Here is a 16,804-nt window from a genome sequence, read left to right as displayed (position 1 = left end):
CTTGAAGACGTATATTTCTCACACTACTCTGGCATTTGTATTACAATAATGTCTCGTCTCATGTGATTTCTGCTGTTCTGATGCTACACTGGAAGCATTGATGGGGAGCTGGTTCACAAATTGTGGGCTTCAGAAGCGGTGTATCACATTACTCTATAATTCTAACATATCTATAGTTATTTAGGACAAATCTGTATGTTATATTAAGCACTGCGGAGGCTCAATAGCCCTTCAAACTTGGGTTTTTATTTATAAAAAGTGTGTGTTCTCCGTTTTGCAGCACTCAGTTGAATTATGCCGAACTTTGTGATCAAGATTGCATACAAAATTAATTAATTTAACTTGCATGAACATTAAAAAATCCTACCGCTTTATACTATTGCAATTATATACTGTTGCAATTGAGAGTACCAATGAGCACTTGATAGCTGTTTTTAGACTGAAGTGAATAATGCATATTGCATTATTCTGCCGACCACCTCATCTGTTGTCTGTTTACCAGCTCCAGGCTCCAATGTACCTTACTGTACAAAACTTAGAGAGACAGTGGATTTTATTTTGAAAATGTTATTTTGCTTACAGGTATTTATGTTGATATGGCTGTTGTTGCCAAATGATGTTATGGTTTTATCCATTGTTATTGAGTAAGTTATGCCCTCGTTCTGATCAGCTGTATATGCACACAGGTTGGACAGGGGAGTTTTGGAGACGCCTGCACCCCCACAGAGAAATGAAGTGAAACTGGATAATGAATAAAGGCTTGTCAATGCCAAATGAGTTTGTCAGTAAATTAAATTAGACACTATGGTTTTTAATTTCAGCAGCGACTCTTCCATCCTCTGACGTTTGTCTCATATAAATTGACTAAAAGAGAAACGTTTTCAAAAAGTAGGTAGTAATATATTTTTTTAATGCATCAATGTCATTGTTTCCATTTTTTTCTCTCAAACAGAGCTGAAATTGAAATGTGGAAGTCCTGCATGCAGTAATTATCTAATCTCAAAGGTCCTGCTCACTCTCAGCTATGACATGCCAAAACGTATTAGAGGTCACTGGACTCTAATCTGAATGATAACGGTGTTATTTATCCCACCATAACAGAGGGCTCAAAGCTATAAGGAGATGCTGAGAAATGTCAATCAGATGGAGTTTGTTCACACCCTCACACTCCTGAGAAGAGGTCTGATAGACCCTTTTCACAGCAAACACTTTGACTTATCATTGCTGAAAAATCTGACATGTTCATTGTAACATTTATGATGACTCTGTTCTATTCAAGTGTCCCAGGCGGCCATGACAGCATGACAGTGATCCAGTATTAATAATACCAGGACCCTGCACCTGAAGGAGCTAATTGGAATTCCTTAGATCATTGTTAAATTCATTATTTACACCTGTGATTCTCCTACCGAGACAAGACTAAATGTCTTCTGTGAAATCACCTATGTGGGTTCTTTTTGCAGGGCCCCTGAATGGATTAATCCAGCCATGCTGGTAGAAGGACAGTCTGTCTTGTTTGGTGACTCTTTATCAGGTTTTGTCCGTTTGTTTTTGGTGAGGTTGCCCGTATTTTGAAAAATTTGAAACAGTGCATAGAAAATAATAACAAATATCCAACAAAACCACATCAAAAGACGAATTATTCGTGACATTTTTAACAAACGTGTAGACAACAAAAGAAACGTGGGTTTATTAATTTATACAAATAGAAAAAATGTTCTGAGAGTCGGCTCAAGATCAAATTTTGTGTTTCCCTTTAAGAGTATTTCCGGAAGTGAAGTCATTGCCAGAGATCGTTTAGTGTGAAGAAAGAATCGCCTCACTTCATTCTCACACATGCGCCTGTCGCTAGACCTTTCCTGTATCACAACTCCGCTCTGGCTTTGGAAAATATATATTACAATCATTTTTTACACAACATTTCATGAGGTGTACACGTTGAAAGCTGCCTACCGTACAGTGGGTGCTTACGCTGCTCTGCTGTGGTCTGCATCTCGCTGCAGTTTGTGGTCCACAGAAACGGCAGCAGAGTGAGAAGTTGCTGCACCGGCCCCCTCTCAGGTCCTTATCAGTGTGCATGGCGGTGGCCGTCCGGTGCGCTGTGGTTCGTCGTATTTCCATCCGCCGTGTGGGGAGGTGAGGCGAGGGTTTCCCATTACGACCGTAAAACCTAGAGCGCTGTTTGAGAAGGTCCACACAGACGCAGAGCTTTGCCACATCTTCACCTTCCTCTCTGAGAGCTGCCATGCTAGCTTGTTGTCTTTCTGTTGACCGCTAAGAGCAAAGAGCACGCGGGAGGCGTGTTTGATGCTCTTGAAAGTAGAAATTTTCCTTCTTTCTGTATCCAAATCTTTCTGTCCAGCGGTCAGTGTGTCCTTTGAGACAGTAGTTTCCTTTTAGTCATGCACTGCTAGACTTTCCATGTGATTCCGCAGCATCACATTTAGTGGCAAAAACAACAGACACACAAGTGATGGAAAGCAGCTGAGTACGTTTATTCAAGCACCGTAACAGAGTTAGGTACTTTATTGGAGTATCTCTGCTACTTTATGCTTCTGCTTCACTACATTTCAGAGGGAAATCTACTTCAGTCAGTAGCAGATTCAGATTTATCAAAAAAAATTTTTTTTTGCCTTTTTATAGACACATTCATGCATTTGAAGGAATTATCTAATAAGAATATAAAACATAAAGGTGTCATCGTGCAGAACGTGTCATTCTAATTCTTTCAGTGCATTTTGCAAATAGCATTTCTGTGGTACTGTTAATATTACTAAAGTAATGGATTAAGGTATGTGCAGCTTGTGATAGACACAGTAAATATGATTCTTTGTAAATACACAGTGTAAGAGAGAGAGCACAGAAACAGTGCCTCATTAGGTTGTAATAGATTGTGATTAACAAGAAGCAGATTTATTATTAACTTTTTCTTGCTATTATTTAACTCCTCCCATGCAGTTCACTCAGGTTAGATTTCTTCATTCTGCTCAAAGGTTATTTGCAGCTGATCATCGTTGGTTCCAGTCTGTGACAAGAAGAGCACCAGTCGGCAAACACTGCAGTTTATCTTTTTCACACTCAGCTACAGGTCGGTGTTGTCTTGTGGAATGTGCACTTCTGTCTCGTTGAAGTTTCCTTAATAATCTGCAGGATTCACCAAGTATCTTTAACCATGATGGGGGGGGGGTGGGGTCACCATCAGCTTACTAATTTACAGAGTAAAACACGAGCCAAAGTTTTACGCGAGGAGGACAGCAGTGTTTTGTTCTTTTCGGACTGACGTCTTTGCTCCTTAGGGTCCACGATGAGTAAGAAGCTGCTGGTGGATGTGGACTGTGGGGTGGACGATGCCCAGGCCATCATGATGGCACTGGCTGCCCCCAAGGTGCAGCTCTTGGGCATCACCTGTGTGCATGGAAACACCTCAGTGGAGAATGTTTGTAAGAACACTCTGCGAGTTCTGCAAGCCTGCAATAAACTGGAGGTGGGTGCTGCGCTGTTATTTTATATGCACTGTCTTTATTTTATGATCCTGGCACGACCTGCATGTTAATCTTGTGTCTTTTTAGACCGCCATCAGCGTGTTTGCTCAAGAGCCTTTCCAGACATTAAATGGAATTTACTGGTTTCATGTGACAAGTCAGGGGGCAATTTATGAAACTGCCCAACAATGTGTAGTTGTTCCTCAAGCCACATGACTGGATGCAGGAACTGGACGACACAGGCAGTGTGACCTCAGTTAGCTTTAGTAGAAAAGTTACATACCAAGAGAAATGGGAAATATTCTCTGGTTTTGGGTTGGGACTTTAAATATGTAGGAAGTAAATATTTTTTCTTTGCTTCTGACATTCTTATTATGTGTTTGTTTGTGTTGCTGTGAATTTTCTCTAACCAGTAGAATTTACCATGACACTTCTAGTCAGGGGTGCTCAGGCTCCCAGCAAGGATGGTTGAAAATTCCCTATTGTCTCGTAGTATATACTGTATCACCATACGACTCGACCATATCTCGTAGTTTGTAACATTATAACTAGTGACGTTAGTGTTGCATACATTGACAGAGTCCGTGTGGAAGCTGTGTAATAATAACAGCAGTACATTTTCCCTCATGTTGCCAGATTCCGGTGTTTAAAGGTGCCTCAAAGCCCGTCCTTGGAAACACCATTCATTCGGAAAGCTTCCATGGGCAGGACGGGCTGGGAGATGCTCCTGACCCTGACGCTCCTAGTCTGGACCTGGTTCAGAAGGAGGGCGCTGTGTCAGCTATGATCAGGATTGTCAATGAGAACCCAGGAGAGGTGAGGGGTGCGACATGGCTCTACCTTTGTTTGTACATGTGCTTCTTTAGGGTCTTTAAGTCCTGGGTTGTGTTCCCCAGGTATCTCTGGTTGCCACAGCGCCCCTTACCAACCTGGCTCTGGCTGTGAGGATGGATCCATCTCTACCGAGCAAACTCAGAGGGCTGTACATCATGGGAGGCAACACTGAATGTCAGTAAATTCATTAACTTCTAGTGTGTTCACACTGCATTTTAGAGAAAGGTGGTGACGGTGACAGTGTGTTAGACGGCTGGACAAAATGCACTTTGAGGAAAAGAACTTATTTGAATAAATTTCAGTTTCTTTCACCATTGCACAGAAATGACTTAGTCACATATCATGTCTGTTGTGTTGAAAACTCCAAACTGAAAGAATTTAGCTGCAATTATTTTGATATATTAATCACTTAAGACATTTTCAAGCAAAACTGTCAAATGTTATTGGTTTGCAGCTTTCTGGTATTATCCAGTCGATCGAGATTAATTGCAAATGATCATTAGCTGCAGTTTTGTGACACCACTGTTTGTAGTTGTAATCAAATTACTTCAGAATCCTTTAAATTATTGTCTGTCAAGTGTTCTCATCATTCTGTCTACACCCGTAATGCTGGAGTTCAGTGTGTAGTCAGTGGTTTTCTGTGGTCTGCTCCTTCAGCTCGAGGAAACACCACAGTGTGTGGCGAGTTCAATTTTGCTGCCGATCCAGAAGCTGCGTACATCGTACTGAACGACTACCACTGTCCCATTTACTTGGCCTGCTGGGAGTTTACCTGCTACAGCAAGCTGCCCTGGGTAAGGCTTCCTTTAACACATTGTAACACACCTGTAGACTCCTATGTCTAATTACACCTAACCTTTTTACCAATGCGTGGATGAACTCATCATCTCTCCTGGTGTTGACAGGAGTTTTGTGACACCTGGTTGGCGCAGGACACCAATAAAGCTCGCTTCATGGCACGGATCTTCCGCCACAGCATCGAGGTGGCACAAACCGAGCGCTTCGAGAAAGAGTTTGTTGGCGGCGCAGGTTTCATTTCCTGTGACTCGTACGCCATGGCAGCCGCCATAGACGATTCGTTCATCACAGAAAGTGACCGTTATCCAGTCAGCGTGGAGCTGACAGGCACGCACACCAGAGGCATGATGATAGTAGATACTGTGGGCTTGCTGAAGAAGGCTCACAAGGCTGTTATCATAAAGAAGGTGGATATGGAAAAGTTCGAGCAGATGATGATGGCTGCTTTAAAATAACAGCTCTAAACAAGGAGGCATTAGTGACCATCATGTCACAGTTTCCGTCCACACATTTTGGCTCAATGTTGAGTTGTGCTTCCTACCACTGTATACGTGTACCTGAATTGTATGATAATGCCATCATAACAGGATTTTTTTTATATTGTCCTAGAAATCTTGCATATCTGTCAGGTGTATTTTTGATGATAGCACCTCATTAAACATTTAATAGAAACTCCCTTGTCATTCATTATTTCTTTTATTCCAAGTATTTCTTTTGCATGGCACAACACGCGCTCTCATACATCCAGAAAAAGCTCCATCCTGTGAGAGCTCCAGGTTTTTCAGCACGACACTTTGCTGATGAGTTGGTAATCCCTTTGTGCATTGTTCTGTATTGATTAGTCCCATTTTCTTGACACACGTCCTTCGGATGAGATCGTAAAGCCACACATGCACTGACCTGTGAGCATCACTCTTTCATTTAAATCATTATAAATATTTACAGCTGCTCATCCAGTATTCACTCAGCCATACGGCCATGTTCAGATGGTTCCTCAGTTTCCCTTCCTTCCTCTGAATCTTGACCTTGTGTCCAGCTGTCAAAAGAGGACAGACGTTGGTTAGTCTGCAGCACAGCTTAAAGTACGAGTCAAGTTATTTTTTACCACGTCTGTAAGGATTTAAGCATTATCATTAGCCTTTTTTCATATAATTTCTGGGCGTCTGGTCACTTGTAAACATACCATGAAAGAACAAGTTAAAACGTCCCCATGTTCTCTTTACTCCTCTACTTCCCACCCTTTCCTAGTTGCACCAATCCTTTCACAAGTCCAGCATCATCAAGACTGACTTACCATTGACCTCTTGCACTCAAAGAATGATGTCTGCAGGGCTTTGCAGTGGCCTTCCTTCAAACACTCACTGGGCATCTTCCCCTCCTGAGAAATGACGAGACCAGTTAGAAAACACTGGGTGTTTTCCATGAGAAAAATGAGCATTCCCATCAACAGCCTTAATCAGTGGCTTCCAGTCCTGAGGCCACGGGACTCACTCAACTCTGCAGAAGACACACAGCCTTTCTTCAGAGGGAAAAGAAACTGGGACATGGCGATTTATTTGCGCCTTTAATAGTTTCCATCTTGTATGTGTTTTTTCCTTACAAAGACCGTACAACACACACCACACTATCTGTACATCAGTTCATCCAAAGTAGAGGAACTAGTAAGTGTGTGTAGTTCTGAAACCATTAGTCAAGTGACAGAAAATGAACTATGATCTCGTATAAGAATTAAATGCTTTGGCAAATTGTTGCATAAAAGTAAAAATACCAACAATTTGCTGTTGACAGCCCAAAAATACTAAATTAAGCTTGCTTTTTAAAGTTTCATATGATTATAGAATTTGTGCTTTTGGTTGTGTTGCTTTAAAACATAATCAGTGCTTTAAATGTAAACAAGGAAGTCATAATACCAAAAGTCAGATAAGATTGTATGAATAAGTCAGTCTAGCTCTCTGATGCTGTAAAAGGTTCTGAATGCTGTTTAAACACCGGAGCAAAAGGCTTATAGCTGTATTGAACAATGATAAGCAAAAAACAAAAACTCATTTGGTTGCGTTACCTCTACACTTTGACAAAACATGTACTGAAGATAAATAAGATGAATATTTGACGTCTTGTAACTTGAACATTTCATCTTTACTCTTGAATGCTTAATGGTAAAAGCAGATAAAGTAAGAAGATGTATGAAGAGTCAATGACATAAATAACATCTTGTCAACCGTAAAACAATGCCTTCCAACGGAATAAAGGGCGGGGTGGCCGAACGGCTAAAGGTGGCTCTCTTTGTATCATCCGTCATATAACCCTGCTGAGGGGTTCATGAACTCATCAGCCGTGAGACCACTGAAAACCCGCGAGATCTCCCAGCAAATTCAGCCTACATTTACTCCACAGAGTACGGAAGTTTGACATGTTTAGCTAATATGCCAACGCCTGCATATACCATTTTATACTTAGCTTACGAAGCAAATATTAAAGCTGAAGAGTTCATTTACGAGTTGCAATAAATTATATCCCATCGACTCGACAGACAAATAGTCCGAATATTAACTTAACAGAGCGAGAGAATAGCTCGGTTCACGGCTAGCTATCCCCTCTGACCTCTGAATGCAAGCAGAATGTCAGGTGCAAAGGTTTCCCTCCCGGATAAGGGTTCTCACAGCGCTGTCCTCCGTTAGTTGTTGCACTCTTCATGACCATTTGGAGTCATGCAGGGTCAGTTGAGTTTAGGAGATAAAATGCATATTTTCTACGTAAGTAACTTAAGCTTTTGCATACCACTGTTCAACAATGGAGCCGCAGCGCCTCGTTTCAGACCTGAACTGTTAGCTAGTTCAGGTCGGTGTTATTACAGAGGACGTTTACTTACCTTTACCACGCAGTCGTGCTGAAGGAGACATGCCTTGAAATCCTCTCTGATACCGGCGCAGGCTCTGTTATCTTCCTCCTTATCCTCGTAATATTTCGGCATTGTAAAGATGCCACTTTAACACCACTATCCCCTTCTTGATAAGCTTACAAGCACAAGAACCAACTACTTACACCCATAACAGCGACATCAATATTGTTATAAAAGCTTTCAGCCATGTTTCTGTAACGGCATGATGGGAAACCGGAAGTACCTGACGCAAAGAAATGCATGCTGGGAGGGCTTGTAGTTTTACTTGTATGCTGTGTTTAAGAATCACCCGTTTGTAAAAATTTTGAGATCTCTGTCAAATCATGTTTCTGATCACGACTGCAGTGGATTTACGTGCCCTCCATCCTGTTACTCCACAGCTGTTTTGATTTTCTGTTCTGTGAATCAAACCTCGTGATGCTGATGGTATGAGTAACGCAAGTAGACCGAAATCATAACACAAAAGATGGCCATGGCTTCTAACAACGTTTATCATTTATTTCAAAGATGTCAATGTAAAATGATGTCAAAAACATCAGAGGCAGGCATACACATGTACATGATGAAGGCACGTGAACTGATGGGTGTATAGGGGGTTGTCGAGGAAGGAAAGAGTCCCTCTTTTAAGGTCTCCTGTCCACTTTCCACAAATACAGCAAGGGGATCACGGGGATCACATGACCGTTCATGCGGTTTTCATGCATTCCGTTTCTGTTTGTATGCGGATGCAGAACACGGGGAGAGGCCAATCCTGTTGGCAGTGTCTTTCCCCTTTCAAAACTCGTTCCGCCGCCACATTGGCTAGCTGATCTTCTCCCAAATTAAAAAAAGAATCAGATTAGGAGGCGGAAATCAAGCGACTTCAGTTTTCTTGAGTACAGCTCTAAAATGGATGGTTTGATCAGGGGGTGGAGGAGGCTGCTCTGACTGAAAAACATGTTTTTTAAATAAACAATAATCATTCACGTGAACAAGCACGAATAGCACTAATTGTCCAGTTTTCATATCAATTCCACCAAAAGGCACTTCACTACCCCCCTGAATAAACCACTGTGATGCACAATGAGTGAAGCTTCACTTAAAAATAGCTTCCACTCAAAACATTGGCCACACACACACAAATACAAAACATGTCAAGTGAATTCCATAAACTAGAAGTGAGGAAGAGGAGAGAGAGTGAGGGGAAAAAAGGAGAAATAATGCTCATTGCTTTTTATATATTTACAATCAGTGAAAGTACTACACAACCTCAGCCGAATCATACAACAAAGGCGGTGATCAGTAGTCATAATATCCTGTCCAATCAAAAAACACACTTGTTTGGACAAAATAAATCATAGTGTGGATTTGGAGGAGTCAGAGAAATGAGCATCTAGTATGGGAAGGTGGAAATTTTAAGTACAATGGTGAAGGGTGTGATGGTAACCAAAAAATAGTGACATAGCAGTGCAAATCACGCTGTTTCAGATGGTAATCTAGTATAAAACCCACCCTCTTTTTACCACTTTTACTAACACATAGATTTGTTCTTCACATCCAATTACTAATTGGACTGTGTGTGTTAGTTTAAAAATATTAGTATATCCAGCAATCAAAGTGTAGGCAAAAGTGAGCGAGAACAGATTGGAATTAATCTTGCTGAGACAATTTCAAGGGACCTGGACATAAGGCACGTTTTTCCAATTTTGACCCACAACTATTTCAATACAATCTATTCATAAATCCCCTACTATTCAGTTTTAAAGTGAAAACTAAAATAATTTTAGTTGTAATGTTTTGCTCCAAGTGAAAAGAAACTGGAACACACTGAACTGAGACACTTGGACCAGCAAACAAAGCAACTCTGCAAGTAGCTGTGGTAATGAAAATAAAACGTACAACAGCAATTTAGAAAAAAGAAAGAAAAAAAACAGTACACAAATAAAACAGACTCTGAACTACCATAAACATCTCTTAATAGAATAAAAATATATTTTACCTCTTGTACAAATTAAAAATTTATTTCAAATAAATTAAGTCACCTTCATAGATCGTCATAGCTGTACTAATATATCAATATAACAATATATTCCTTCGGGAAAATGACGCCAAGGCAATGTCTGATTGGTTTACGATAAATGGACACTGAGGTCATACACAGCCTGTCAGACAGGAGGTGAGATAGATAAGGTGTCATGGTACTTATTTTCTTGATGAACTGGGGTAGTTACCACAGAATCTGGCCTATGGTCAAAGTTGTTACTGGCATCCTGAGTATGTGTTTCAGGACGAGTGGAGTATTTGCGTGTGACCAGCAATACTCTGGAAGTGAAGGAAACATTTTTTGTTTGGGCTGGTGTTGATCTAGAGCTCCATCACCTCTGTCGAGAACAGAGAGCAACTGGCCATTAGTGACGACAACATTCTTGATCATCACGGGCTTTTTGCTGAGGCGCTAGTGACAGTGCAAAGCCCCAGCTTGCCCAAAAGGTGGCAGCATTGAGTAACAGAGAAGGATTTGGCAGCATCTACACCAGTGGCCAGGTGACTGGTTCTCCCCAGATGTGAAAATGTGTCCTCATTCATCCGAACGTTTTCTGATTGTGATCAAAGCTGCTGAACAACACGGTCACACTGAGAGCCAGGGCAGGGAACAGATGTCTTCGCACACTTCGCTGTTGTTCTTTAGACAGTAGTATTCACATTCTCACAAATGAATTCAAGAGTGAGGGAGAGATGCAGAAAGAAAGGGAGAAATCGATGGATGAGTAGCAAAGTAAAGTACATTAGGAAGAGCGGGGACAGAGAGGTGGCGTTCCTCAGACAAGCTCAGACGAGCAACTCTAGTGGGCTCTAATGACTTCACTGCTGGTTGCTAGGTGCCAGAGGCCCTGCGTAAGCAGTCTAACAGATTTTGGTCCCCTTGGGGCCATGAATCATGTGCCCGCTCCAGAAGAGTCAGCCAGCTATCCTCTTTATATGTATCTGCAGGAGGAGAGCAGAGCATCAATATGTGTGATTGAATAAAAACAAGGAGGCAGCAGGCATTTGGAACGAGTGGTATTTATCATGTGATTGAACAGGAGATTGACTTACTTCACTGAGGATGGCCCACACAGCCGAGTCTTTGAGAACTGAAAGTCGAAGCGCCATGACAGGGTTAAAGGAAGGATCTACAGCCCCTTCTGCCACACCCTTCTCGAAATGACCTGTGTGTTTGAGCACACACACACACAAAAGCATATGAAGTACTATGACTCATATTTGTAGGGACAGTGTGAGTAGTTCACCAGTCCCTTAGGTGATCAAGTGAGAGAGAGAAAAAAAAAGTCAAACATAACTTGGCAACAATAACTGACTCACTTAACGAATCTGAACTTTATTCAAACATCACATCAGCATTCAGCACATGGCTTTCATTGGGTTTATTTAAAGAAGGCGCATATTACAAAAAAGCTCAGAAACAAAAAGCTGATTAGAAAAGAAATCAGGGAAAGCAGAAGAATTAAGGTGAGAAAGTGACTGTGGAAAGAGCAGAGAACTTGAGATGACAGGGATAAAAAAAAGATAAAGGCTGTGACTGAGAACATTTCACACACTTTGGTACACTGTCTATCACTGTGGGCACCTTCAGTGTGAGTATGCTATCTGATCATGATGTTACAGTGTGTTTATATGCGCACACACACGTTGCACTGTGAGACTGTGAAAAGTCACTTACCAATCCTGTAGAAGCGGTCCTCGGTTCGCTTGTACTTCTCTTTGGTCTGCAGTCCAGTTTCCTGAAACACGAACAGAGTGAAAGATGGACAGTAGTGTGAAACATGAGAAAACAAATGAAAAATTTCAATCTGTTCATTTGAGCGGCACTTAAACAGCTGCTAGTGTCTGTGACTACACTGAACGTGTGAATCACAATGTCAGAATGTATCGCCTCTGGCAGAGCAAACGATTCAGTCACGCTCACATTCCTGTCGATAATCAATATGCCTCGTCCCTAAGAGCAACCACTCAGTGTAATCTAATCAAAACCGTTTGCACATCACACCACAGAGGGGTGACAGAATTTGTGTGTGTGTGGGGGGGGTGTTTCCCTACCGAGACAGGCAGTATTTCCACTGTGGTGTTCTCAATCTTGTCCCCTGGGTGCTCCTGGTTTCCGCTCCGAAACAAGAACCTGCCAGATAAATGAAGCATTCGTTGTAATGCTTATATCCATGGATGAGCATTGTTGCACTTTGGTAGCTGCCACGCAGATGCACACAGTCCAGTCCAGATACTCATGGTCACCTAATGCCCCAAGTCCCTTGTGGACGTTAGGTGAGTTAGGTTAGTTATGTCCATGAAATGAGAAATTGGGTATGCAGAAGTATGTATGCCCCTGGTGTAATCAGGTCTTAACTGTCAGTAGGATATAGTTGATCAACATTTCAAAGCGTATGCCTCTCAGATCTCATATTCAGGTCATAGCTACAGGTTTTGAACATTACGGATTCCAGTATTTCTGCCTTTTTAAGGCAATCTCTGTAGACTCCAGAGCAACTGGAGGATGATTTGAATTCACAAAGCATAGTGTGGAATATGAGCCTCGCTTGTGGCTTTGGTGTTCAAGGTTGGCAAGATTCAGAGAAGAAATCAACAATCATGGTTCCCTTACTTTAATCTGAAACAAAAGGTGTTGTCACTCAAGTCTGTGAGCATGGTAGTTGTGTTAAATGTTGAACAACCAGAGAGTCAGGAGAGAATCTGCATCTCTTGACAAACTGCTGATGAGATGTTGTCTGATCAGCTGAGCTGGTGTAATTGGTGTCATTCAAAAGCATGCAAAACACTTCAGAGTCAGACAGCGGAACACGAGATGGCCCTTTTCCCACTCGCTGCCATTTAGTTGCTGAGTGACTGACAGTCCCACTGTCCTAACATTATCTTTACAAGAGTGGTGGAATGCATTCACCATAAAATTAATCTCCACATGACCAAATATTAGCATCCTTTTCAGGTTGGCTCTGATCCAACCCGTCAGTCTCGCTATCAGCTCGCTTTATATTCTCTGTCTTACTGCCTCTCTACCTCAGCTCCACAGAGAGTAGGAGGCTGGCCTGAGAATGCTTATTTTAGAGCACTCTCATTAGTGCACCCTGATCCCTGGAGACACACACACACACTCACACACACAGAAGCTAAACTGAATCATTGAAGGGCAGCAGGCGGAAAGAATTGAAAAGGCAGATTTTTGCATGTGTCTGTATGAGAAAATGTCATGATGACAATATATAAGTTGGGCTCTGCTTTGCGTGCTCCTAAAGCGTTTGTGTGCATGATAAGAGGTTGTGTACACAAACACATCACGTACCTCTCAATGCTAACAGGTCTGTCAAATTTGAAGAGGACGTAATCTCCCATAGTAGGGGTGATGGCCCAGAAGAAGTCCTCTCCCAGGTACGTCTTCTCCAGTGTGTGACCCTGATACACCTGTGTGGCACAATGCACATGTTTGTTCCACCTTGATCACTGATTTTGAAGGTGTGGGACAAAGCATTAAATTAATGTTTTTGTTGTTGTTTTTATAGATATTGTTATTAACTATACTAAATATAGTATATATAGCGTAGCAGTATAATATATATAGTAAAGTGAAGATCCAGAAATAATATGTATTATGGGAAAATACCTTCATTGAAGTAGAAACCTCAGCTGGGGGGTTGACGTGCATCTTGTGGAGCAGTGGCTTCAGGAAGTCCTTGTCCTACAGGACACAGACAGAGGGAAAGCCAACATTTCTACACAGGAAGTAGCCTCTACTGTTTGCAGCAAATAGATGACTATGAGGGTGTGAGACTCACTGTGAGTTTTTGGATCTTTCCAGCAAGAGAAGAATGGAGTCCCACGTGTTGAAACAGGGAGGGTCTGAACCGCACACGGAGGCTGGACTTCTGCCGCTCGCAGTGTTTCTTTAAAAAAGGAAATGGGGAGAATGATCCACCTACTACCATTGCAATGACACTAATATTTATACAGTAATCACAGTGCATACCGCATCTTTCTCAGGATTGCAGACTTTGACCCAGAGAATGTGATCTAGTAGCCAGTCGATGGGCTTCTCCTTGTAGAACATGAAGATGAACTCAACAATGAGGTTTAGGTCTGGAGCCTGGAACATTTTTCCTGTGGGAAAGAGAGAATAATTCATTGATCCTGCAGCAAAGCACAACCAATTACTTGCAATTAACAACAATTAACAACCAGTTATTTGAAACAGGAAGATTAAACCATCAATCTGACCAAATCAAAACAAGAAAAAAACCCACAAATTCCTTCTTTACATTTTGTAGTCAGTGTAGTAATTTGGATTTGCTTTTCCCTGCCAAGTATTACTTTGCAAGGACAAAATTTCTACAGTGATCTATGTAATTTCCATCTTTTCTTAACTGGCTGCAGATCTGCCCACGATGCATTTGACTGTTCATCATAAACCCTGCAGAATGTGAATGCCTTGCCAAGTTAAGAGTTAAAATAATGAGTTAATAACCACTTTAGGCAGGCCATTTAGCAAGGAGCGCGATTGTTTGGCTGTGCTATCAGCTGACAACACAGATCCCCTGGTGGATGAGTATTGATCACATGCTTAATGGATCGCACCAATGAAGCCCAGCTGAGAGAACTCCAGGATCATCCAGTCCTCTGATGAGAGCTGCAGGGCGAAGTTTTTCATTGTGGCAAAGTAGTTGGGCTTGGCCACAATGTCATCCTCCAGCTGAAGGAACAGAAGCACAGAAAGAGCAAAACGTAAGACAGAAGAAACTCACTTAAAGAGCTGGGGGTTATTGGTAATGGAGAGGGTGGGAAGCAGGAGGGAGGCTCCTCTATGTTCCTACAATTGCAACACTCCGAACCGAGCTAAGAAAACACTTCTCAGTTGCTCCACTAAACTAGAGTAGCAGTAGATGTCTGACAGGCAATACCTCTTCCCTCCAGGTGAGAGCAGAGAGTGGAAATGACACGCCCCATGCATAAGACAGAGAGATGGGAGATTAACAACACAGTGAAACTAAACCATGAATGTCTGGTGCTAGCACTTCAAATCTGATGACAGTAAACATTTACGTAAACATTCCCAAATTGGACGCCTAGTTTAGCCAAGAAGACAGATAAGAGCTGTACAAGTCTAAGAGGATTAGGCTCAGAATAAGTGAAACTGGCTCCGGTCTGGGGAAGAAAAAAAAACACTGGCTCTGATGAATGACTGCAACAGCACATATTTGCTTCAAGCACTTGCCATGTTTTAATTTGGTATAAAAAGGTAAACGAAAAGCAAACAAGTGTCAGCCTAGTAATGTGTGAGGAACTGTAAAAAGCCCTTCTTAAAATGCACGCCAACAAGTTGCTACGTGAACTTCTCTTTTCCCAAGAACATACCTGGACATAATAAACCCCTTTGCTCACGGCATACATCATGAGGAAGGAATAGTCCAGATTCTGCTTGGTCCGCCATCTAAACAAAGTAGGAATCAGCAATAGAAAACAGTAGAAAATTACACACACATGAAAAGTGAATCCATCTTACCGTATTTTAAAAGGTATATTCAGGGCCATTTTGCCTGGGAAAAGCACACTGCTTCCCATGCAAAAAGCCAAACTGTGCACATCAGGTACTCGCGGGGTACACTGAATGCTACAGCAGCAGACTCTATTTGAATAATTTATAACCAGTGCTGTCACACGACTTGTTTGATCTGAATGATCTGCCCTTGTTGCAGTCTGACTCATGGCAGTTCACCGAGGGCTGCAGGTGTTCATGATGCCTTCCACGGGGCAGGTGAGAGAGGTGGCACACAGATACACACACCCATACGTGCACACACAAACAGAAACACACACACACACTTTCAACACTCAGATGAACACACAACACAAATATAGGAAATAGATGCACGTGCATTTAAACTCAGCCAGGTGGTTGAGTGCTGCTGCAACCATTCACTTCAATGCATGCAGGCATGCATCAAAACAAGTGTCTAAAATGTGACACTTTCATACCATGGACCATGCCCAGATTGCCGTCAGAAGCATCTGTGCTCACAAACACCCACATACCAACATAAGTAGTAGTCCTCAGGGCCTAAAGGCTACAATCTGAGTACATACTGTAAGGCGTCAGCACAAACTGCACCATAAACAGATTTCTAATGAAGCCAGTTGTTAGATGGCTACAAAGAGAAGATAAGCACGGAGGATAATAAGAGGGAGCGAAACAGAAGGAAAGAGATAGAGGGTGCTGCTGCCGATGACCTTGATCCGACTTTGAGAAATGCCTGTGGAATACTAAGTACCTAGGCAGCCTACCTAAAAGCTCTCACTTGCTCACTCCCCTCCCACTCCCAGTCCCACCCACCCCCCGACTCATCCTTCCACTTTTTTTCTGCAGTCCTCATCACAGCTCTCCCGCATTTCATTTCTCTCAGGGCTGGCTTCTCCACGATTTCCATAATGATCTCTATCACATTTTGTCCTAATTAAAATGTCAGAGCACCGAACTCACAGACAGCACAGGTGTCATGCCCACAAGTATCTGAATTGCTTACCTGACTCTCTCTTTGGAGTCTCCAAAAGTCTCTTTGAGGTTGGTGAGGTCAGGGTAATAGGCAGCTGGTGGGGAGATCACCTCCAGCAAGCCTGAACTCAGCTCTGTAGAAAACCTGAACAAAAGGAGGTTACTGTTGACGTCAACAGGAACAGGTGTGACATACACACACACACACACACACGCACAAGCACACTTCTCTGGGTAAAAGTGTGTTTTCACTCCATAATA

The 16,804-nt window shown here is 42.2% G+C and overlaps 3 protein-coding genes across 4 annotated transcripts in view; 1 reads left to right on the top strand and 2 right to left on the bottom strand.

Moving 5' to 3' along the window:
* The first annotated feature begins 2,024 nt into the window (after positions 1-2,024).
* On the top strand, positions 2,025-5,776 carry si:dkey-4e7.3 (uncharacterized protein LOC402865 homolog). Of its 2 annotated transcripts, none has more exons than XM_041950827.1 (7): positions 2,025-2,136; positions 2,994-3,088; positions 3,297-3,484; positions 4,119-4,298; positions 4,379-4,490; positions 4,974-5,110; positions 5,222-5,776. In XM_041950827.1, exons 1-7 carry the CDS (start codon positions 2,078-2,080, stop codon positions 5,567-5,569), a joined length of 1,119 nt encoding a protein of 372 aa, XP_041806761.1. In that variant the 5' UTR covers positions 2,025-2,077; the 3' UTR covers positions 5,570-5,776. The 2 variants fall into 2 exon arrangements, with proteins under 2 accessions (XP_041806761.1, XP_041806762.1); XM_041950828.1 differs by lacking the exon at positions 2,025-2,136 and adding an exon at positions 2,148-2,190.
* An 18-nt stretch (positions 5,777-5,794) lies between these two features.
* LOC121616158 (cytochrome c oxidase assembly factor 5) lies at positions 5,795-8,215 on the bottom strand. Its single transcript, XM_041950826.1, has 3 exons — positions 7,984-8,215; positions 6,409-6,492; positions 5,795-6,150 (listed from the first exon to the last, which is right to left on the bottom strand). The coding sequence occupies exons 1-3, from the start codon at positions 8,083-8,085 to the stop codon at positions 6,109-6,111; spliced, it is 228 nt and encodes a 75-aa protein (XP_041806760.1). The 5' UTR covers positions 8,086-8,215; the 3' UTR covers positions 5,795-6,108.
* Positions 8,216-8,499: 284 nt separating this feature from the next.
* mgat4a (alpha-1,3-mannosyl-glycoprotein 4-beta-N-acetylglucosaminyltransferase A) overlaps positions 8,500-16,804 on the bottom strand; it is a 28,349-nt gene continuing 20,044 nt past the window's right edge. The window contains exons 6-16 of the mRNA XM_041950392.1: positions 16,575-16,688; positions 15,409-15,484; positions 14,632-14,746; positions 14,027-14,157; positions 13,836-13,943; positions 13,664-13,738; positions 13,346-13,464; positions 12,091-12,169; positions 11,714-11,774; positions 11,089-11,201; positions 8,500-10,977 (exon numbers count right to left, since the gene is read on the bottom strand). Coding sequence (XP_041806326.1) covers positions 10,951-10,977; positions 11,089-11,201; positions 11,714-11,774; positions 12,091-12,169; positions 13,346-13,464; positions 13,664-13,738; positions 13,836-13,943; positions 14,027-14,157; positions 14,632-14,746; positions 15,409-15,484; positions 16,575-16,688 — 1,018 coding nt within the window. The 3' untranslated portion in view covers positions 8,500-10,950. The remainder of the gene's footprint in view (positions 10,978-11,088; positions 11,202-11,713; positions 11,775-12,090; positions 12,170-13,345; positions 13,465-13,663; positions 13,739-13,835; positions 13,944-14,026; positions 14,158-14,631; positions 14,747-15,408; positions 15,485-16,574; positions 16,689-16,804) is intronic.

The sequence above is a fragment of the Chelmon rostratus genome, chromosome 13, assembly GCF_017976325.1.
Source record: "Chelmon rostratus isolate fCheRos1 chromosome 13, fCheRos1.pri, whole genome shotgun sequence".
Taxonomy (NCBI): Eukaryota; Metazoa; Chordata; class Actinopteri; order Chaetodontiformes; family Chaetodontidae; genus Chelmon; species Chelmon rostratus.
This window is presented reverse-complemented; position numbering and strand designations above follow the sequence as displayed.